This window comes from Haematobia irritans, chromosome 5 (genome assembly GCF_050003625.1).
Source record: "Haematobia irritans isolate KBUSLIRL chromosome 5, ASM5000362v1, whole genome shotgun sequence".
NCBI classification, from domain to species: domain Eukaryota; kingdom Metazoa; phylum Arthropoda; class Insecta; order Diptera; family Muscidae; genus Haematobia; species Haematobia irritans.
Window position 1 is genome coordinate 89,572,489 of NC_134401.1, and position 25,215 is coordinate 89,597,703.

The 25,215-nt window shown below is 35.2% G+C and overlaps 2 protein-coding genes across 2 annotated transcripts in view; both read right to left on the reverse strand.

The window, feature by feature from the left end:
• Window positions 1-6,167, reverse strand: part of LOC142238239 (ubiquitin-conjugating enzyme E2 W) — a 68,898-nt gene extending 62,731 nt beyond the window's left edge. Inside the window, exon 1 of the mRNA XM_075309835.1 lies at window positions 5,988-6,167. Within this exon, the coding sequence (XP_075165950.1) occupies window positions 5,988-6,005 (18 nt within the window). The 5' untranslated portion in view covers window positions 6,006-6,167. The remainder of the gene's footprint in view (window positions 1-5,987) is intronic.
• Window positions 6,168-8,242: 2,075 nt separating this feature from the next.
• On the reverse strand, window positions 8,243-24,126 carry Daao1 (D-amino acid oxidase 1). The gene is made up of 4 exons (XM_075311957.1): window positions 23,784-24,126; window positions 23,594-23,717; window positions 13,562-13,707; window positions 8,243-9,056 (listed from the first exon to the last, which is right to left on the reverse strand). The coding sequence occupies exons 1-4, from the start codon at window positions 23,969-23,971 to the stop codon at window positions 8,504-8,506; spliced, it is 1,011 nt and encodes a 336-aa protein (XP_075168072.1). The 5' UTR covers window positions 23,972-24,126; the 3' UTR covers window positions 8,243-8,503.
• Window positions 24,127-25,215: the final 1,089 nt, after the last annotated feature.

Below are 25,215 nucleotides of genomic sequence, written 5' to 3' on the forward strand. Positions count from 1 at the left end.
GTTGACAAAATTGTCTATAGAAGTAAAATTTTGACGAAATTGTCTATAGAAATAAAATTTTGACAAAATTTTCTATAGAAATAAAATTTTGACATTTTCTATAGAAATAAAATTTTGACAAAATTGTCTATAGAAATAAAATTTTGACAAAATTGTCTATAGAAATAAAATTTTGACAAAATTTTCTATAGAAATAAAATTTTGACAAAATTATCAATAGAAATAAAATTTTGACAAAACTGTCAATAGAAATAAAATTTTGACAAAATTATCAATAAAAATAAAATTTTGACAAAATTGTCAATAAAAATAAAATTTGGACAAAATTTTCTTTAGAAATAAAATATGTTTTGTAAAAAATGTTCTCCAAATTTTGGTAGATTATTTATGACTCGAGTGGCAACCGTGTTTCCAAAGTTAGGTTAGGTTAGGTTAGGCGGTAGCCTGATGTTTCAGTCTCACTAAGACTATCCAGTCCATTGTGATACCACAGTGGGGAACTTCTCTCTTATCACTGAGTGCTGCCCGATTCCATGTTAAGTTCAATGACAAGGGACCTCCTTTTTATAGCCGAGACCAAACGGCGTTCCACATGCAGTGAAACCACTTAGAGAAGCTTTAGAACACTCAGAAATGTCACCAGCATTAATGAGGTGGGATAATCCACCGCTAAAAACTTTTTGGTGTTAAAATACGAAATATTCTGCAAAGCATGCGGTTGATCTACTTAGTGCACAATGTTCCTTAAAAATGCATTTCGAAGTAAATGCATGACAAATATATTACAAATAGCTCACTCGCTTTTGATGTCTCACATATTGTATGCCATTGAAGTTGTCTCGGGGACACTTGGTCAATTTTTTGATAAATTGAGACGCATTGTGAATACTATTACTCGTTTTGTTTACAGCATTTCTCGTAGGAATTTTGTATCTAAAGGGTGGTTAAATTGTAAGGGCCGATGTTGAATGCGAACCACACCTAAACGCCAAGTTTTTTTCCGAATTTTATTTGACATTTCTCTATTTCAGACTTATTCAATTTGAACCATGGAGAGATACACAATCCAACAACGTGTTAAATGGTTTCAAGAAATGGCATCAGTGGATGATCAATTTTCGAAGAAAATCATCTTCAGTGATGAGGCACATTTTCACCTCAGTGGATTCGTCAATAAACAGAATTGCCGCATTTGGGCGAATGAGAATCCAAGAGTGATTGTCGAAAAACCAATGCACCCACAAAGAGTGACTGTTTGGTGCATTTTATGGGCTGGCGGCATCATCGGGCCGTATTTTTTCCAAAATGCGGCCGGTCAGGCAGTTACTGTGAATGGTATTCGCTATCGTGAGATGATAACGAACTTTTTATGACCCGAATTGGAAGATATGGATGTGGACGATATGTGGTTTCAGCAGGACGGTGCCACTTGCCACACAGCTAACGAAACAATGGCTCTTTTGCGCAACAAGTTCAATGGCCGTGTTATCTCACGTAATGGCGATGTCAATTGGCCGCCAAGATCATGTGATTTGACACCGTTGGACTTTTTTCTTTGGGGTTATTTGAAAGAAAAGGTGTACGTCGATAAGCCAGCAACAAGAGCTAAAGAATGAGATAATTCGGCACATTAACGGCATAGAACCTCCATTATGCTTCAGCGTCAACGAAAATTTGGACCATAGAATGAAGGTGAGCCACCGAGGTCGCGGCGCCCATTTGGCCGATATTTTGTTTCATACATAATTGAGTAATACCAATATATCATAATAAAATAAAATTACAATAATTTCCTAAATAGTTTGTGTTTTATTCAAAATCAACAACGGCCCTTGAAATTTTAACCACCCTTTAGCTATGTTGAACGTTTTCTTGGCTGCTCATTTAAGAGATTTATTGACTATCGGAGCATCTGCTTATTCTACAAGGTGATTAGGTAATCCAGACCTTTACCTCTACGACTTGAATTTACGTTCTCATGATCGACACGTAACATACAGATATTTATACCTGGGATCAGAAGAACTATATTTTCCAGATCGTTTCTGGTGAGAATTGCACGTACGTGGAACGGACTACCACTAAATTAAGGATTTTTTTGCAATGTAACAATGTGTTCCGATTAAAACTTATGGAATTTTTTGCCTCTACACACCAATCTGTGTAATGTTTCAGTCAATTGTGGCTTTTATACTTATACTTATTTACATTTTATTATATTTTCTAATTCAGTACTTTTATTTAAATTTTCTTTACCATGTTATGGGCTTATATTGATGATTATTTTTTCTTATTTTTATTTATGGTTGGGGAGCCACTTTAATACTACAAGAATAATATAGAATATAGAATATATTGAGTAATTGACTTTACAAATGTAATAATGATTTATTCAGGTTTTGCTATAAGTAATATAATGTAATTGGCCTTATAGGCTTTGTATTACGGAATTTTTGAAATAAATAAATAAATATTAATAACATTTAGTTTTCTTTCGTGCCCAAAATAATTTTCCAGCAGTCAGGTGAATATTGTGGTTTCTATGGGAACAATAAATCAAATCGGGAGATTGGCACATTGACAGATATAAACTGTCTTTAGCATAGCTCCTTTAGAATCAAAGATGTCTCCAGGTTTCAAAATTTCGAATGAAAATTACGGTTGGCTTCAAATCACAACAGTCTGAGTCAGAAATAAAGCGGGCTCTCACTTAACCCTGCCTATAAGTGAATTCTGGAGATTGGTCTATATGCGGGCTGTATCAAAGCCAAATTTGAATATCTGTTTATTGAATCAATACTATTTATGATTGGTGTTCCCTCCATATGTAACTATTTTACTAAGTAATGTTTTTGAATTAAAAAATCTTGGTGGTTTTACAATTTTTCTCTTTGTGTATGTGGCGAATTTCTCAATGTACTTAGATACATTGTCAGTCATATCGTTTGATATTTAGATATTTCATTTTTCTATAAGGATACTCATTTCGAATATAAATAGGAATACATAAAAATATATGGGCTCACATGCGAAAATACAATCGAATTGATTGTTACTAACATCAACTCGGACACTTATCAATACATGCAAAATTGCAAAACAATCTTGTCCAAAAAATATATTTTAAGAAAAAAGAGGAAGTAAGACACAGTAAACAAATGACATGGATTCACTTGCATAATCTTTCGATTTTTTTGTCACACTTAAAAATTGCGATAGGACAAACAATAAAATGTGCCTTCATTTATCATGAATATATTTTTAAAATATTTCCTTATTTCTGACAGAGAATCTTCAAGTAAAAAATCAAAAACAACGAATTCGTCCAATCATCTATCAGTTGACAAATAAATAAAAACCTCAGCATTTATACTTTCAATAAATTGATAATTGTTTGAATGGCCTGGGGTTCGGGGTGAAAATTAATAACCAATATAATGAAGATTTTGGAGCGATAAAGAGTGATTCATACAGCACCAGGGGTTTTTAAAAATATAGGGGTTTTAAAAACTATGTAAAAATATGAAGTGATGTCGACCAAAATAAGCTCGTACAAAGATAAATCTTAAATATAAAAGTATGTACGACACGTTTAAAGCTTCACAATAATTTTTAAAGAAAATTAAAAATCTTCAGAATCTATTCAGAATATTTGAATATGCTACAAACTGAATGATAACACAGTACCCCCAGTTTTGTGTACACAGAAGAAAATATCATCAAAATATTTCCAATTAAAAATTTGATTGAAGATGAAAACGTAAACAATTAAATAACTGATAGAATTTTACAAATTTCTAGAATTTGCCATAAATATGCAGGAAAGATTTACAAGATTTAATCCCTTTTTGGAGAGGTAGAAAAAAGTGTAAGATTTCTGCTTCATGCGAGCGAAACTAGCATTAAAGTCAAAATTACTCTAGGTTTTTTTTTGCCGATCGAAAAATTTTGTAATTAAAGAAGTGTGGAGTATTTTATTTTAATATTAGCATATTTTATTGAACAAAGTCATAAAAAGCAATGAAAGGTAATTCAGTCCATGTTTTATAATATTATTTTAGAATTTACAGACGTTTTAATTAAATTCAAAATTCAGTAGTTTGATATTGTAATGACACAAAAGGATTTTTTTGTACATTTTTACCATGCAAACTCGATATATGAATCTATACCATTCTCTAGTACTGGTTTGTAATCTTCTCAATTTTATTAAGCATGGAGTTACAGTTTTCGTAAATGGAGGATTTTGAGGAGGGGGACTTGTACTGGGAGTTTTGACTGGGACAAATTCAATACTTAGACAATTCGATAAGAAAAACTATAAAAAAAAGCTTCGGCTAATCGACTTCTTGGCGCCGAAGGCCTATTCGTTGCGGTTATTGATCCCTCGACCGAAGGAAAAGTCCGTGCAGCTTAGAGAAATTGTCTGTTAGTTATACTGACCATAATCCAAAAAAAAAAAACCATGAAAATTCCCAAATTTCTTGAAATTCCCCATCAAATTCACAAATCTCTCCAAAGAAGAAGAATGACATCTGAGAGGTAAGTCTATGATGAATATAGCTTCTCAGGTTAAGTACACTGGAGCCCGAGGACTTCAAAGCCGTAAATGGGAGGATATAATCAAGAACAATTTTGTATCCTTTAAACCCCCGAAATGGAATGAATTATTGGGCAAACGGTCACTGACAGAATTTCCGTGATTATGTGCAAGGTATAAGAGATGTATAAACTAAGCTTATATTCCAGAAAAGTGGATGAGGATGATATATATTTTGATTTTATGGGGTGCTAAGGTATTTCGTTTAATAAGGTTATCCTCATTGCTTGTTAAGACGCTGGAGAGGTTGATAGCTATCTATCTTAGAAGAAGTGTTAATTCAGGGTTGTTCTGAAAGTATAAAAGCGTTCTCAAGTGCTACATTGTATAAACAAATCGATACGAGGGTTAATAGGCGAACAAAGAAACGGATTTTAGCAACTCTACAGCAGCAAGCAAAAATCCAAACCAAAAAATAGTTCTTTACTTTGGAATGATGCCAAAAACGTTATCGTTTTCGTCTTATTTTGCAATAAGAGGTATGGGACAATGGCTGAGATCTAATCCAAACTTTGGGTTCCATGTCCCTCAACTCGACAAAGGCTAAAGACTCGTACATATCTCTCAATGAGACGGTTTGCTGGTCACGGAACATACCAGCGTTCTGCAAAGTGAATTAGTCGACAAGTCGACAACTATTTTACATATTCTAAGGGAATTAGAACATGTTGCTCTCAGAACGTTCACACTGCGTGAGAAAACCCATAGGCAGGAAAATGATCATTGGCTATACCGCAATAGTAGCCAAAGCATCATGAAAATATTGTCCATCCAATCTGCATGTTTTCTCTAGATTTACTAATGTTCTCAAAACTTCTGATAAATGTAACTTGTCTACTTTTATATGGTAAATTTTGAATTGGAACAATATTTCATGCCCATTGTTTTGGACGATTATACTAACTGAATCCCAAGGCTTTGTGTATTCATTGAAACTGAATTAGTTTTTGTAATTGAAATTATCAAAAAATTCAATTGATTTAAAACTCTAATTGGAAAGGACATTAGAAACAACAGCTTATTTAATATAAACAACAACTGTAAGCTAAGCTACTAGACCAATATTATAATTTAATGAACTTCTTTCATTTGAAACTTCATTTTCTTTGTCTGCATAAAGGTCAACCTCTCTAAAACAAAGAAAACTGAAAACAGCCTCCTTCTTTTGACCAACCCCCCCAAAAAACTTTTTGGGCCTACAGAGACCAAATTCAAAAGATTGACAAAGCATATACGCTACGTGTGGGTCTTGACTTCCTAAGCTCGTTTTAGGAACTTATTGTAAAGGTCGTAATTCACTATTTATTACTATGACGATTTTTACCGAACGAAGTCGTGGCAAATGTTGTTTATTTTTTTTTTATAAAGTCCAAAATATATTACTTACCTCACTTGGTGAAGACATAATTCAGCAGTTAGAGGCTTTTTAGATGTTGAATTTTTATTTGAAAACTACTCCACTAGCTTGGTCACTATTTTAATTTTATCGTTACTGTAATTGAATAAACACACTATCAAATAGTTTCTATTTACCAAAAAAATGTTATTATTGTTTTGCTAGTATGTTGACATGTCATATTGACATATCGATAGATAACGTCAATGGCGCTGCTATCGTGCGGTGACAATACGAACTATTATTGCAATTGTAGTGTAGATACGGCTTAATAATGGAAATTCACGTTGCCAACTTAGTACGTCATATATATGATATTATAAGGGAGCCACCGTGGTGCAATGGTTAGCATGCCCGCCTTGCATACACAAGGTCGTGGGTTCGATTCCTGCTTCGACCAAACACCAAAAAAAGGTTTTCAGCGGTGGATTATCCCACCTCAGTAATGCTGGTGACATTTCTGAGGGTTTCAAAGCGAACTCCGTTCGGACTCGGCTATAATAAGGAGGTCCCTTGTCATTGAGCTTAACATGGAATCGGGCAGCACTCAGTGATAAGAGAGAAGTTCACCAATGTGGTATCACAATGGACTGAATAGTCTAAGTGAGCCTGATACATCGGGCTGCCACCTAACCTAACCTAACCTAACCATGACATTTTAAAGAAGGTAAGTAAAATATGTTGACAGGGTTAGTTACCCTGCCAGCATTTCAAAGTTCCATTTCATCCTCATCGCTACCACAGACTCGTAAGGGATATTGGTGAACAATTTTTGACTTTCCAAGTGGAATAAAGTGATTGTTTTTGAGATATTTTACAGACACGCAGCCTCCATCGAGTATAAAAACACTGGCTAATAGGCGCATGTAACTTGCCACTTGTAAACATGTAACTTGCCACTTGTAAACCAACATCAACATATTATTAATGAAAAAAAAATATGTTAAATGTGTTGTGATAGTGGTATAAATGTTCCCTGTCGAGACATTTGTATCTTGACGCTCACTTCATACCGGTATGGCCAATTTTCCAAAATCGAGCGATGAATATATATGGGATCCGATATGGATGATATCTTGCAGGTTTGGTTGATACCACAGAATGTTACTTTGTGCTAAGTTTGAGTAAGATCGGTTAATAAATAAGGCTACTATGGCCAAATTTGCCAAATCGGGCGATGGATATATATTGGAACTATATCTAAATGTGAATTGATTTCCATGATTTTTTGCATATATAGTTAGTGCTATAGAAGATTAGATTTGACCAACTTTGGGTAAGATCGGTTGATGGAAAAGGGTTTTATGGCCAAATTTGGGAAAATCGGGCGATTCATATATGGAAACTATGTCTAAATCTGAATCGATTTCGATGAAACTTTGCACACATAAAAGTTGTTAAATTAGATTACTCATTTATTGACCGATGGGTTAATATAGGAGTACAAGCTGACCCTATTTATCGAAATCAGGCGATACATATAAATGGGAGTTATATCTAATTTTGATCCGATTTTTTTCCAAATTCAGAAGCGTTCGTTCATGTATTTGTTGTTCGCAGGATTCCAGTCGTAATTATTAACCGATTTTGATTAAATTTTAGGGGGCTACCGTGGTGCAATGGTTAGCATGCCAGCCTTGCATACACAAGGGTTCGACCAAACACCAAAACAAAGTTTTTCAGCGGTGGATTATCCCACCTCTTTAATGCTGGTGACATTTCTGAGTGTTTCAAAGCTTCTCTAAGTGGTTTCACTGCAATGTGGAACGCCGTTCGGACTCGGCTATAAATAGGAGGTCCCATGTCGTTGAACTTAATATATAATCGGGCAGCACCCAATGATAAGAGAGAAGTTCACCACTATGGTATCACAATGGACTGATATATAGATAGGTATGCAATTATACCTAACCTAACCTACTTTGTGGAGATACCATCATATAGATGGAATTAGTTTTTGTCTGATTTGGTTCCGTGTGACTTCTACCAAACCCCACTCATATAATAATAATCGAAAATGGTTCCGCTTGTGATACCTGAAAGGAATAATTTGGTATGTTTCGAGGATTGGAAAAAATCTTTGGAATACGTGTCTTTCGTCGGCAGAGGATTATCTTGAAGGAGATGAAATTAATTTGGAAGAATCATGAAGAAGAAGAAGATTTTTCATTTTATAAACAAATTCACCTTACCTTTTGCCTATAGTTTACACACTAATTTGTCATAAATGTTCATAGTATTAAACATTATTTTACAATAAAAATTTAACAATTTAATAAATAATTTCAATAAAACAAAAATATATACATATAAGCAAATGCAAATATCAACAATTATAATGCAAAACTAAATGGTTTTTTATCTTTGCTTTCTATCATAGTTTTGGTATTTTTTTTAATTCAGCATTTAATTTAATTCAAATTATATTAAATGTTATTGCAATATTGAGTTTTTCAAATCCGCTGGTAATACAACTCATGGCCTCGATTTATATAGTAACAATTCCCTTATAATTTGCTATTTCCTGTCAATGATTCGCGAACCAATTTCACAGCATATTTGGCTGTGCCTGGTGCTGTGGTAACACCATAACCACCATGTCCATAATTGTGGACAACCTTCAGAGGGCGGCCATCTTGTGAACGATACACAATATCCTTTTCCACACGCACAATTGATCGATGTGGACGCAGGCCAACCATTTCACGTACAACTTCAGCTTTCTTCAAACTTGGTAGCATGTTGTAACAACGTTCCTTAATAGCCATGGAATCATATTTACATACTTCCATATTATAACTATCGAATTGACGACATCCACCAAGGGTTACAGTATCGAAGCCCGGTACTATATACGTATCGTAGTCTCCATAGAAAGCAGTCTTAATCCAGGGGGCACGAACTTTCAATATTTGTCCACGTATGGGTACCAATTGTCGATCACTGCATAATTCTTTGGCACCCATTCCAGTACAATTGACCACAACATCATAGTTTTCTGGTAAATTCTTTAGGGAGTTCACATGATGATACATCACAATACCGCCAGCATCTTTGAACCTAAATTAAAGAAGAAGAAATATTGTAAGATAGATTTAGGTCAAAATATTCCATAATGGATTAAATAAAACAAGTATATAAGGCCGTAAGTTCGGCCAGGCCGAAGCTTATGTACCCTCCACCATGGATTGCGTAAAAACTTCTTCTAAACACTACCAACCACAATCGAATTACTTAAGTTGCGGTAACGCTTGCCGATGGCAAGGTATCTTAAAATCTCCTAACACCATCTTCTAAATTGTAAGTCCATACGTGGTATATATTAAATCAAACAAGTATATACGGCCGTAAGTTCGGCCAGGCCGAATCTTATGTACCCTCCACCATAGATTGCGTAGAAACTTCTACGAAAGACTGTCATCCACAAATTTCAACTCACATGGTTGTTAAATATCATATGCTACCACCACGAACCAAATTTCAACCAGATCGGATGAATTTTGCTTCTACAAAAGGCACCGGAGGTCAAATCTGGGGATCGGTTTATATGGGAGCTATATATTATTATGGACTGATAGGAACCAATTCCTGCCTGGTTGTTGCATACCCTATACTAACATCACGTACCAAATTTCAACCGAATGGGAAGAATTTTGTTCCTCCAAGGTGCTCCGGAGGTCAAATCTGGGGATCGGTTTATATGGGGCCTATATATAATTATGGACCGATATCGACCAATTTTTGCATGGGTTTGAGGCCATATATTAACATCCCGTACCAAATTTCAACTGAATCAGATGAATTTTGGTCTTCTAAGGGCTCCGGGGGTCAAATCTGGTGATCGGTTTATATGGGGGCTATATATAATTATAGACCGATATGGACCAATTTTTGCATGGTTGTTAGAGACAATATACTAACACCATGTACCAAATTTCAGCCGGATCGGATGAAAATTGTTTCTCTTAGAGGCTCTGCGAGCCAAATCGGGGGATCGGTTTATATGTGGGCTATATATAATTATGGACCGATGTGGACCAATTTTTGCATGGTTGTTAGAGACCATGTACCAAATTTCAGACGGATCGGATGAAATTTGCTTCTCTTAGAGCAATCGCAAGCCAAATTTGGCGGTCCGTTTATATGGGGGCTATACGTAAAAGTGGACCGATATGGCCCATTTGCAACAACATCCGACCTACATCAATAACAAATACTTGTGCCAAGTTTCAAGTCGATAGATTGTTTCGTTCGGAAGTTAGCGTGATTTCAACAGACGGACGGACATGCTCAGATCGACTCAGAATTTCACCACGACCCAGAATATATATACTTTATGGGGTCTTAGAGCAATATTTCTATGTGTTACAAACGGAATGACAAAGTAATATACCCCCCATCCTATGGTGGAGGGTATAAAAAGATCGATCAAATACGTATGTAATTCAGTTTGACAAAATAGACATAACATTTTGACAAAACTTTCTACAGAAATAAAATTTTAACAAAATTTTCTGTAGAAATAAAATTTTCACAAAATTTTCTATAGAAATAAAATTTTGGTAGATTATTTTTGGCTCGAGGGGCAACCATGATTATCAACCGATATGGACCAATTTTTGTGTGATTGGAGATCGGCTATATATAACTATAGACCGATATGGACCAATTTTGGTATGGTTGTTAGCGGCCATATACTAACACCACGTTCCAAATTTGAACCGGTTCGGATGAATTTTGCTCCCCCAAGAGGCTCCGGAGGTCAAATCTGGAGAACGTTTTATATGGGGGCTATATATAATTATGGACCGATATGGACCAATTCTGGCACAGTTGTTAAATATCATATACTAACACCATGTTCCAAATTACAACCGGATCGGATGAAATATGCTTCTGTTAGAGGCTCCACAAGCCAACTCTGGGGATCGGTTTATATGGGGGCTATATATAATTATTGACCGATGTGGACCAATTTTTGCATGGTTGTTAGAGACCATATACCAACATCATGTTCCAAATTACAACCGGATCGGATGAAATATGCTTCTGTTAGAGGCTCCTCAAGCCAACTCTGGGAATGGGTTTATATGGGGGCTATATAGAATTATTGACCGATGAGGACCAATTTTTGCATGGTTGTTAGAGACCATATACCAACATCATGTACCAAATTTCAGCCGGATCGAATGAAATATGCTTCTGTTAGAGGCTCCACAAGCCAAATCTGAGGGTCCCTTTATATGAGGGCTATACGTAAAAGTGGACCGATATGGCCCATTTGCAATACCATCCGACCTACATCAATAACAACTACTTGTGCCAAGTTTCAAGTCGATAGCTTGTTTCGTTCGGAAGTTAGCGTGATTTCAACAGACGGACGGACGGACATGCTTAGATCGACTCAGAATTTCACCACGACCCAGAATATATATACTTTATGGGGTCTTAGAGCAATATTTCGATGTGTTACAAACGGAATGACCAAGTTAATATACCCCCTTCCTAGGGTGGAGGGTATAAAATGTGAATATAGTTGAAGATTCTGCTGGGCCGAAGAAGAAACTTTATTGAAACAAGTATATATGACGGAAAGTTCCGCCAGGCTAAATCTTGTGTTCGTTCGGCAGTTGGCGTGGTTTCTACCACCGACCGACATCGCTAGATCGACTCAGAATTGTCCCTGTAAATAATTGCGGACCTACGTAGAAGAAAACATGTATATTCGGCCCGGCCGAATGTTATGTACTCACCACCAAGGATTGCGTACAAATTCGATAACAACGGTCTCTCGTATACGCATTGAACCAATATTGACAATTTTTTGTGATATCTTAAGCCTAGTACTAAGTACGCTTTTTTGCACGGTATACTGTTGTATTCTATATAGAAAAACATTTGTGGGTCATAACTGCGACATCTTTCTATTGAGATTTTTCGAACACATAGAGATGCAATCCTGTGTTCGTGACTCAAATCACGGTAAAACATGCTGACATTCGTTTTTCGCTTAAACGCACTTAGTACTAGTCACCTGGTACCGAACCGGTAAGGATGAAAACTAAGCTTTCTGCACACTCTAGAAGTCAAATATTACATCGGTAATAAGACAACCTACCTATGTATGCCACGTCTGATGGACCATTGCCAACCATCGGAATCATATACAGAAATTCAACAGAATAAACAGGATGCTCTCTATCTGCATATTAGGAAAATAGCTTAGGTGCTATTCATGAGACTGAAGAGCCTGAACTCGCTTGGAAACGTGAATTGCAGGCACACGGAACTCGTTGCTTCATTTGGTCAAGATATGAGGACAAGGCTATATGGTGACTCGGCATGTACATGAGAGTAAGTTGAAATCGACTATTCCAAATATAGAGGATTGTGAAGAAAGACGCATAATTTATGAGGATCTGAACATTTATACGGATGGGTCGAAGGTACTGGCAGTGGTATTTACTGCGAAGAGTTGTGGATTATAGAGTCATATAAGATGGACAACAAACGCAACATTTTTCATGCCGAAGTATTTGCCATTGAAAAAGAACTGCAGAACTTCTGTTGATTAGGCTCATATCAGCTTCTTCATCGACAGTCAGGCGACAATAAAGTCCTTAAAAAGTTCCCATTGAACAGCATATTACTCTGTGCTGGGTACCTGGACATTATGGAATAATGTGTAATGAGGAGGCAGATGTGCTTGTGAAATAAGGCGCACTCGGCGTTACGGATATTTTCCTCCCGCATATTTGTGTATTTATAGATTTAACGTTAAATACAAAAATTTATGGAAAGTACTCTGGATTTCTATGGCGATTTATGGGGATCTGAACATTTATACGGATGGATCGAAGGTACTGGCACATAGAGAGGATTTGAGACCATTAATTGGCATAGTAACAGGACATTACACACTTGGAAACCCCATGGTAAGGATTGGCTTAATGACTGATGATATTTGTTGATGGTATCTGGATAAGGAGGCTGCGGAAGGCTCCTATCAGTTTCTGGGCCAGTGTCTGGCATTATTATTTAGAAGAAACAAGATGCTCGACACATTTTCTTTCAGGATATTACTGATGAACCGGACTGTAATCTGAAGAATAATCTTACCTCATCAAGGGTTCTGGATGGAAGATCTAGAAAACTCGTTTGAAAACGCAGATATGATGACATTAATCCTGGCGGAGGAAGATAGATGATGAAGAAAAGAGGAATAGTTATGAGGAATCACAGTAGACCAATATTGTAGAAACCAATTTCTTTTCTACGGATTGATGTCATCCTCTATAACATAACCTAACGTAACCTACATGTTCACCAGATGCTATCAAAATGACAAAAATTTTAAAATGTTACATTTACAAATTACAAAATTAGAGGAAAATAAATACTAAATTAGAGGAACAAATATATGGTAAAATAAAATTGCAGACAAAAATGAAATTTAAAGACATACTGTTTTGTTCACTAAACTAAGAAAACCAAAAGGTAAAAACTTCAACATTTTCACAAGTTCCGGTTCGTGTAGCGCTTTGATATTGGGAATTTAAACTTACTTTTTGGCAGCGTATGGCAAATATATTCGGCTTTCAGTCAAACATGTGGTAAAGAATGATCCATATTTCCAATTACCTTGGCACAATTTCAATTCATCTTCTGTTGCTTGTCGATAAACTGGTAATAATTTTTCGATAAAGTGATTCTGGAAATTGGAAAAAGAGGTATAGCTGTATTTTAGTTTTAGTTTAGGTTATGTTGACATACATTTAAGGAAGTATTCGGCTTGCTTTTTAGTTTTATAAAGATAATATACATTTTGAACATAACTGAAGTCGATGAAAAGATTTGAAGACCATATTTTTATACCCTCCACCATAGGATGGGGGGGTGTATTAACTCTGTCATTCCGTTTGTAACACATCTAAATATTGATCAAAGACACCATAGAGTATATATATTCTGGGTCGTGGTGAAATTCTGTGTCGATCTAGCGATGTCGGTCCGTCCGTCCGTCTGTGGAAATCACGCTAACTTTCGAACGAAACGAGCTATCGATTTGAAACTTGGCACAAGTAGTTGTTATTGATGTAGGTCGGATGGTATTACAAATGGGACATATCGGCCCATTTTTATGTATAGCCCCCATATAAACGGACCCCCAGATTTGCCTTGCGGAACCTCTCCGATCAGGTTGAAATTTGGTACGTGGTGTTAGTATAGGGTCTCTAACATCCACGCTAAAATTGGTCCACATAGGTCCATAATTATATATAGCCCCCTTATAAATAGATTTATAGATTTTGATTGCGGATCCTCATGGTGGAGCAAACTTCAACCGATCCGGTTAAAATTCGGCACGTGATGTCTATGTATGGCCTCTAACATCCGTGCAAAAATGGGTCCAAATCGGTTCATAATTACATATAGCACCCATATAAACCGATCCACAGATTTGACATCCGGAGCCACTTGGAGGAGCAAATTTCATCGGATACGGTTGAAATTTGGTACTTTGTGTTGATATATGACCTCTAAGACCCGTGCAATAATTGGTCCATATAGGTTCATAATTATATATAGCCCCCATATTAATCCAATCCCCAGATTATGCCAAGAAAGTAGTGAAAATATTCTTTTTGGATCCGGAAGTGGTGCAAAATTGACGCAGAAGCGATGAATTTTACATGGGCTTGCCATAGGACGGATGTCCACCATTTCAACAGCCGTTGCACTGAATTTGCATCACTTCTTAAGGTGTGATGCGAATCCGGTGTTTTGGATGTAAATTAACAAATTTTGTGATATTTTAACAACTAAATAATTTTTAAAAATTTTTATGATTTTTAATGCATTATAACGCTTGTCTGGAACGTTTGACATCAAATATTTTAAAAAATTCGCAATTTTCTAGAAAGGATTTAGCATTTCCAATTACCACCCTACAGTTCATATCGGTTCGTAATCATTTATAGACACCCTATATATATGCCGATTAAGAACTGAATTATATTCGTATTTAATCAGCCTTTTTCGTTTGATTTATACCCTGTATGGACTAACTAACAATTTAGAACACGATATTAAGAAGTTTTAAGATACCTTGCCATTTGTAAGAATTACTACAACCCAAGTAATTCGATTGTGGATGATAGTCTTTAGTAGAACTTCCTACGCAATCCATGGTGGAGGGTACATAAGATTCGGCCTGGCCGAACTTACGGCCGTATATATTTGTTTTGAATTAAAATTTTGGACTTCTTTTATATTACACTATAGAACTTAGTCGAATTCGACGCATACAAATAACACGCATAGTAGGAATATGATCATCCCAAACAGATTTCAAGAGCACAATGACCTAAACACCAATTTTATATTTTACTCAGCTTGACTAATACTATGTTCCCACTCAGTCCATTTCTTATTCGTTTTTCCAAAACTTTTCACAGTTCACATTGGGGAAAACTTGTATTTTGGACTTCGATTTTTTTTAATTGGATTGTCCCCCTTCAAGTTTAATAAAATTTTCAAACAAATGTTACAATTTTATTCGAAATTCGACCATGGGAACCACCTTTAGATATTTTTTGATAATTGTAAAATCATGTCGTGATGTATTTTGAAGTAAATTTTACATGGTGAAAGAACTCCCATTATCATTGCTCGATGGGAGCCACCGTGGTTCAATGGTTAGCATGCCCGCCTTGCATACACAAGGTCGTGGGTCCGATTCCTGCTTCGAGCGAACACCAAAATGTTTTTCAGCGGTGGATTATCCCTCCTCAGTAATGCTGGTGACATTTCTGAGGGTTTCAAAGCTTCTCTAAGTGGTTTCACTGCAATGTGGAACGCCGTTCGGACTCGGCTATAAAAAGGAGGTCCCTTGTCATTGAGCTTAACATGGAATCGGGCAGCACTCAGTGATAAGAGAGAAGTTCACCAATGGACTGAATAGTCTAAGTGAGTCTGATACATCGGGCTGCCACCTAACCTAATCTAACCATCATTTCTCGATCATTTGGTAGACGATCGCCGGCCTCCTGCTATGACAAAAAATTTATAGTTTTCCAATTTTTAATTGTAAAAATTTATTGGGATTTTTGGGGACGAAATTGTCTTAATTTGGGGACAAGACCAAAAACATACTGGCAACACTGATTGAGATCTATTTTTTTATTTCCAACAAAAATGTCTCGGCCTTATTCTTGAAATATAAATTTTCTCCATTCCAATTTCTACCTTTAGTCCTTATTTAGTTCTTATTTGTATACCTTCCACAAAAGGATGAGAGGTGCAGCGACATAAACATTCCGTCCGTAACGGATCGAAATATTGGTCTCAGACTCCCATAAAGTATGTTACATATATTCATGGTAGCGGTGAAATTCGGAGTCGATGTAACGATGTCCGTCCGTCAATCGCAACTTGGCACAAGTAGATGTTATTGATGTAGGTCTGATGCGATCGGATGCCCAATCTTTTTGACCCTCCTGGCGCCGTAATTTTCATGCGATTTGGTTGAAATTCGACATGTGATGCCAGTGTCAAAACTGCCATGCAAAAATTTATTCATATCATAGAAGGCAAAGTTAAGAAGTTTTAAGATACCTTACCACAGGCAAATGTTACCGCGAACCAAATAATTCCATTTTGGATGAGAGTCTTTAGTAGAACTTTGTACGTGGGTGCAAAAGATACGACCTGGCCGAACTTTGTGCCCATAAAAACTGTTTTATTGTAATCAGATTTTTTCATTTATTGGTCTATTTTTGTTAAATAATAATTATATTATCCAATTTTCTATTAATAAATTTCTATTGCATAATAAATTCCGAGTTTGGTTGCAATCAAGGTCAGATAATCGTACATACTTAATCATAAATCACAAAAGATTACACATTATAGAACATTATTGATTTTATGTCAATTATGCATATCATAAAATATTAATCACCACTTGAAACAAAAAATACCTAGATAATGATATGGCGGAGATGCAAATATACTAATATTTCTAATAAAGTTCGTATTTAATATGTAGCTGTATATGTTTAAATTGAACCAAAAACTTGGGGTTTGTAGATAAAAGTTCCAAATAAGAAAAAAAGTTAAAATGTGTCTTAATTTTTATACCCTCCATCATAGGATGGGGGTATATTAACTTTGTCATTCCGTTTGTAACACATCGAAATATTGCTCTAAGACCCCATAAAGTATATATATTCTGGGTCGTGGTGAAATTCTGAGTCGATCTAAGCATGTCCGTCCGTCCGTCCGTCTGTTGAAATCACGCTAACTTCCGAACGAAACAAGCTATCGACTTGAAACTTGGCACAAGTAGTTGTTATCGATGTAGGTCGGATGGTATTGAAAATGGGCCATATCGGTCCACTTTTACGTATAGCCCCCATATAAAGGGACCCTCAGATTTGGCTTGTGGAGCCCCTAACAGAAGCATATTTAATCCGATCCGGCTGAAATTTGGTACATGGTGTTAGTATATGGTCTCTAACAATCATGAAAAAATTGGTCGACATCGGTCCATAATTATATATAGCCCCCATATAAACCGATCCCCAGATTTGGCTTGTGGAGCCTCTAAGAGAAGCATATTTAATCCGATCCGCCTGAAATTTGGTACATGGTGTTAGTATATGGTCTCTAACAATCATGAAAAAATTGGTCGACATCGGTCCATAATTATATATAGCCCCCATATAAACCGATCCCCAGATTTGGCTTGCGGACCCTCAAAGAGAAGCAAATTTCATCCGATCCGGCTGAAATTTGGTACATGATGTTGGTATATGGTATCTAACAACCATGCAAAAATTGGTCCACATCGGTCCATAATTATATATAGACCCCATATAAACCGATCCCCAGATTTGGTTTGTGGAGCCTCTAAGAGAAGCATATTTCATCCGATCCGGCTGAAATTTGGTACATGGTGTTGGTATATGGTCTCTAACAACCGTGCAAAAATTGGTCCATATCGGTCCTTAATTATAAATAGCCCCCATATAAACCGATCCCCAGATTTGGCTTGTGGAGCCTCTAAGAGAAGCATATTTCACCCGATCCGGCTGAAATTTGGTACATGGTGTTGGTATATGGTCTCTAACAATCATGCAAAAATTGGTCCACATCGGTCCATAATTATATATAGCCCCCATATAAACCGATCTCCAGATTTGGCTTGCGAAGCCTCAAAGAGAAGCAAATTGCATCCGATCCGGCTGAAATTTGGTACATGGTATTGGTATATAGTCTCTAGCAACCGTGCAAAAATTGGTCCATATCGGTCCATAATTATATATAGCCCCCATATAAAACGTTCTCCAGATTTGACCTCCGGAGCCTCTTGGAGGAGCAAAATTCATCCGATCCGGTTCAAATTAGGAACGTGGTGTTAGTATATGGTCGCTAACAACCATACCAAAATTGGTCCAATCACACAAAAATTGGTCCATGTCGATCCATAATCATGGTTGCCCTAGAGCCAAAAATAATCTTCCAAAATTTTATTTCTATAGAAAATTTTGTTAAAATTTAATTTCTAGAGAAAATTTTGTTAAAATTTTATTTCTGTAGACATTTTTGTCAAAATTTTCTTTCTTTAGAAGATGGTGTTAGGAGGTTTTAAGATACCTTGCCATCGGCAAGCGTTACCGCAACGTAAGTAATTCGATTGTGGATGGCAGTGTTTAGAAGAAGTTTCTACGCAATCCATGATGGAGGGTACATAAGCTTCGGCCTGGCCGAACTTACGGCCGTATGTACTTGTTTTTAGTTAATTAAAAGGTTAATTGGAATGATTAATATTTTATTGATCGAAATGGATATATTTAATCACACGATATGGGGGCTATATCAAAATGAAAGTCAAAATATTCATGCTATGTGTCCAAAATTATTTGATGGCATATCAGGTGAAAATGGTTGTTTCTATTGATCCAAATTAGTCTATAAAGGATTTATATCGATATAGATTATATTTGGCATATCTACTTATAGATCTAAAATAACTTCAAGATTTTAAATTTTAATCAAATCGGATAAAAAATATGTACTTCCATGCCCCAGGGAGATCGCTCTATATATGGGAGCTATATCAAATCGGCTCTTAACTGACCTGATCTAAATTTAATGCTTGAAGCAACTCGGATGAAAAATGCGGCTTCCATGCTCTCAAGAAGTGAAATCGGGTTTATACTGAGTCTATATCAAAACATGGACCGAAATATAGCAAATTCAGCACAGCTGTTAACTGACTAAAATACTTCTATATTTAACCCTCTAATGTCCCAATTTTTTGTCAGCTGATTAAATATTCAATGCTAACGACACAAAAGCAAGGAAACTAATCAAGAAAAATTTATACGGTAAAATTCAGTATATGCTGCAAAGGCTCTTGAACAGGTTCAACTAAGTTTTCTTTTTATTTTATTCATTTTTGTTGTTTTAAGGTGTGTTTTACTAAAAGCTTCCTTATTTAATGAAGCCCGGCTAAAGGCGGGATTGGGCATTAGAGGGTTATAATTTTAAGTAAATGCGGTCTTCAAGCCCTCAAGGAGTCAAATGGCGATATACGCCAGGTTTAGCGATGGTAGTGGTGTGCGCCATCGTAATGGTCAATGGTCGCTACCCGCTCGTATTCATTGACTCTGGGTTCAAAATAAATGCAGAATATTATCGAAAAAATGTTCCAAAAAAGTATTGGAGACCTAGGTAGACAAACATTTTTACCGCAGACTATGAACATTCCAATATGACTCCCCCATTGCACTGGTCAACCAAGAATGGCTTAAATAGGAGGTTCCTCGCTTCATTTCTACCGCACAATGGCCACCAAAATCTCAAGCTTTCAATCAGTTAGGTTTTTGCAGAAGAAGGTTGGCACTAAAAAACACCAAAGTGTCGGTCATCTATAGACGGCGCACAGTGCTTCGATCACAAACAACGTATGGACAAAAATAGAAGTAGCCATAATAGGAAATCGAAACTTTGAAGGGCTTTATTGATGGTCAAAACTCAGACAAATGCGAAGTTTGGTTCCGTTCGGACCACTCCTTCAAGTACCTTCCGTACAAAGAGATCATAAATATCTGATTGCATAAAAGGGAGAGATAACACAAATGCCAATGAGTCCTTCATTTGATAACGGTTATAGATCACTCTTTGAAATTTTGTATGGTTAGAGCCGAGTTATTGGCCAAGAAGTGAGCCAAATTTTGAGAACCTAGGTGAGTAGGGTTACCAAGAGACCTTTAAAATTGTTTCCCTTGGCTATTGGTAAAGTTTATCAACTTTTCAATTTTTGTTTTGAATTTTGACTCGTTTTATTAAATAAATTTGTTGTATATTTATTGTTAGCTTTCAACTCAAAAAATAAAATTTCGTTAAATTCGAAATTTTGAGTTGATCTTTCCTTCCCAGCAAAAAAAGAGTCGCCAAAAAAGTAATGCAAATGTTCTTTTTGGATCCGGAAGTGGTGCAAAATTGACGCAGAAGCGATGAATTTGACATGGGCTTGTCATAGGACGGAAGTTCTCCATTTCTACAGCCGTTGCACTGAATTTGCATCACTTCTTTAGGTGTGCTCCAAACTCAATGTTTTGGATGTAAATTTAAAAATTCTGTGATATTTTATCAAATAAATAATTTTCATAATTTTTTATAATTTTTAACGGATTTTTACGTCTGTCGGAAACATTTGACCTCAAATATTTTCAAAAATTCACAATTTTTTCAGATTGGATTTAGCATTTTTTTCGACAAAGTTTAAATGATTTCTATTATTTTATGAATTCTTACTCTGTTTTTAACCTATTTGAAACAAAAAAAGTTAAAATTACCCATTAAAGTATGAAAAAACCAAGTTATAAAAAATTGAATTAAAAGAACTTCCTGGGTAGTTAAAATAAAGAACATCATTGGGAGTGCATCTTTTGGAAGTGCTTTTAAAGTTGTGCCTTTGGAAGAACTTCCAATTTTTTTGCTGGGTTCTTTTGTATTATATAGCTAGAATAACTATCTCTTATTTAATAAAATTTTGCTAAGTTTGAAAAATTAATGTTATTTTTTCATAAGTTTGTAAAACTTATAAAATTATAGTTTTTTGGCCATCTTGGTGGCATTTTGAGGACTTGTAACAAAAACTTATATCTCTGAATTTTATTTCTTTTTATGATTTTGTTTTGTATATCTTGTTAGTATTCAATTAAAAAAATACAATTTTGCTAATTTTGAAAAAGTAAAGTTATTCTTCAGAAATTTGTAAAACATATAAAATTTAAAAAATTTTCCTCAAAGTGCCACAAAATATTTAATTTGTCTTAAATTCGTTCTTTAATACCATCCACTTAATGTAACCCCATTTTCGACCAAAAACGCTTAAAATTCAAGTAATTTTTAAAAATTGTTCTAATCTGAAAAAAATCCGTAGTTAAACTACCGCTAAATATAACATATTGTTATTGCAAAAAGTTATTAAATTAAATTTTATTATTTTTATCGAAACTTTCCACAGCCCAATGAAATTTTCCTTTTATTTTTATGTTAGCCTGATATCAACGCAGGCTAGTTTTTCGTCCAAATTAATTACTTTACATATTATTACAATTTTAATGCGAGCTAACTGGACATGAAGATTAAGGAATTTATATTAACATATTAAGCTATTGAAAAAAATGCCAGATACCCTATACATATGTTTCAGTGTCGGCAAATTCACATTTCCATAGTCTTTAGTAAGATCTGGCTGGATGAGATGATTCAATTGGGGTCTTACATGTTAATTTCCTATGAAAATTATGTTACATACGAGAATATTTTTTTATTTAATTAATAATTAATGTTTTAATTAAAAATGTTCAATCATTTTCTAATTGACTTTATTTTTTAATTTGGCTAAAAAGAGAATCGTATCATCTAGATTTTAAATTGATTACGTTTGACACATCAATTAATTTCACATTTTCAATTATTTTATTGTGGAAATATTTTTTTATTTAACTAAAAAGTTAATTGGAATAAATAATGTGTTAATTAAAAATGTTCAACCATTTTCTAATTGACTTTTTATTTTAATTTCATTAAAAAGTTAATTGTATCAGCTAAGTATACCCTGCGCCACTCTGTGGAACAGGGTATTATAAGTTAGTGCATATGTTTGTAACACCCAGAAGGAGACGAGATAGACACATGGTGTCTTTGGCAATAATGCTCAGGGTGGGTCCCTGAGTCGATATAACCATGTCCGTCTGTTCGTCCGTCCGTCCGTCTGTCTGTGAACACATTTTTGTGATCAAAGTCTAGGTCGCAATTTAAGTCCAATCGCCTTAAAATTTGGCACATGTTCCTAATTTGGGTCAGAATAGAACCCTATTGATTTTGGAAGAAATCGGTTCAGATTTAGATATAGCTCCCATATATATCATTCGCCCGATATGCACTTATATGGACCCAGAAGCCAGAGTTTTATCCCGATTAGCTTGAAATTTTGCACAAGGAGTACAATTGGTAGTATAGTCATGTGTGCCAAATTTGATTGAAATCGGTTCAGATTTAGATATAGCTTCCATATATATTTTTCGCCCGATATGGACCTATATGGCCCCAGAAGGCAGAGTTTCGGCCCAATTTGGTTGAAATTTTGCACTAGGAGTACAATTAGTAATATAGTCATGTGTACCAAATTTGATTGAAATCGGTTCAGGTTTAGATATAGCTCCCATATATATGTTTTTCTGATTTCGACAAAAATGGTCAAAATACCAACATTTTCTTTGTAAAATCGCCACTGCTTAGTCGAAAAGTTTTAAAAATGACTCTAATTTTCCTAAACTTCTAATACATGTATATCGAGTGATAAATCATAAATAAACTTTTGCGAAGTTTCCTTAAAATTGCTTCAGATTTAAATGTTTCCCTTATTTTTTTACTAACATTGTGTTCCACCCTAGTGCATTAGCCGACTTAAAATTTGAGTCTATAGATTTTGTAGAAGTCTATCAAATTCTGTCCAGATCGAGTGATATTTAAATGTATGTATTTGGGACAAACCTTTATATGTAGCTCTAACACATTTGACGGATGTGATATGGTATCGAAAATTTAGATCTACAAAGTGGTGCAGGGTATAATATAGTCGGCCCCGCCCGACTTTAGACTTTCCTTACTTGTTTTTTAATTGATTACGATTTACACTTCAATTAATTTTTTAATTGGAAATATTTTCGATATTTTTTCTGTGAATTAGGTCAATATTTTTCGGTGTATGGGTATTTCTTATATATCCTGGGGCAGAGGGTTTTTTTATATGGTTAAAGTAGTGGATTTTTGCCAAAATAAGAAACTGTCGAAAAGTCGACATTTGCATTAACGTAGTAAATCACCTGGCCACTTTATTTTCAAACAGCACTCAACGCACACACATAAATGAGTATTTAATTGTTTTGCTGAGAATAGCGTATCACGACATTTAAATCAATTAAGACTAATCGTATTGGAGCAAAAACCAAGTGAAATCTTATCACAAATATTAATAGTGTACATACATATGTATACATGTCGGAGGTACTTACGCGAACTATTGATGGAGATGTACTGGAGAATATATAACCTGATAATTGGCAAACACCGGCTAAAGTAGCTTCCTTAGAACGTCTCAAATCATCCCAATAATGAAATGCATCGGTCATCCATTGTCTAAGTGAGATAGAGATTCAAGCGACTTCTATATACAGATTCATCTCTAGGATTTCTTTAGCTTACTGTGTAATTTCAGGTGTTGGGCCCATGAAACTAGTACCCGGTCGAAAAATTCCAGCAGCTACATAACTGGTGGTGTCTTCATTGAAACGGTCAGCCAATATGGTCACCTTGGCATTGGGAAAATTCTCTTGTAACTCAAGAGCAGTCGTTAGACCTATAATACCGCTACCCACAATACCGAAATGCATGTCGTTGACACCGAAACGGGATATCTCTATGCGTGCTTTAATAGCGATCAAATCAAACAAATCACCCTTGCGTTGACAAAGTGTTTAACTGCTTAGCCATCGATGTTTTCTTATTTATATGTAATAATGTATATCCATATCTCTCGCTCTCTGACAAAACACTTTTTATGGTGAACGCTTTCTTATCAATAAAATTTTGTTTCTCTTATGGTGCACTCACTTTGGGGGACCAGATGTAGAGATGTATGGCGAAAGTGCTTTCCCTGAACAGCTGTTTGAGTAAATAAAGCTTTACATGTGAGAGAATGGGAATATAGCTTTTTCTCCTGAACAGCTGATTGACAAACCAAACTTTCGACTGTGTTCACTATTGTACGTAGGTAGGGCAAAAATTTCCATTTATACTATATATACCACGTATGGATTAAATTACAATTTAGAAGACGGTGTTAAGAAGTTTTAAGATACCTGGCCATCGGTGAGTATTACCACATTCATAATTTTTAGTAGAAGTTTCTACTCAATCCATGGTGGAGGGTACATAAGATTCGGCCTGGCCGAACTTACGGCCGTATATACTTGTTATTATTATTAACACTTGAGATTTGTACTGAGAATTTGGTGCTAAACATGGAGATTTCTTGCCTACACACAAAAAAATTTTTTTCTGATTCAATCACGAAATTAATTGATCCAATTAATTTTTAATTGAAATGTCTTCAATCACAGAAATGATAGTATCAATTAAAAAATTAATTGAAGGTCAATTAAAAAGTTAATTGATCCAATTAAAAAATTAATTGATACTAATATTTTTGTGATTGATTTTTGTTTCAATTAAAAAATTTGTTGAATCAATTAAATGTTTAATTGAATATTTTTTTAAAACTCAATTAAAATTTTAATTGGAAAAACTTTCGTGAAATTTTTTTGTGTGTAGTAAGCATAAGCATTATAGTATTGATATTGACATTACAACTTATGAAAAAACATCATAAAAGCATTAAAAGGAAACACGTGAGCCGCACATTTTCAAAAACTTCTATCTACGTTGATTAAAATCGTCAAATCGTCACATGCTTAATTTGCCATCAAAAATCGTCAAAACCACGAAAAATCCACAGAGCTAACACCGCTGGTCTCGACAGTTTCTTCATTGTATTCTTAGAGAACTAGTAACATTCATTCAAATATCCTGTTTGTTACACCCAGAAAAAAGTGCCTTCGAAACTAAAGGAAAAAAT

Coding starts and splice junctions, on each gene's coding strand:
- Daao1 (XM_075311957.1), bottom strand. CDS start 23,971: ATGCATTTCGGTATTGTGGGTAGCGGTATTATAGGTCTAACGACTGCT. Junction 23,718..23,783: donor CCAACACCTGAAATTACACA/GTAAGCTAAAGA, acceptor TATCTCACTTAG/ACAATGGATGACCGATGCAT. Junction 9,057..13,561: donor TTGCCATACGCTGCCAAAAA/GTAAGTTTAAAT, acceptor TCTTTAATTTAG/GTTCAAAGATGCTGGCGGTA.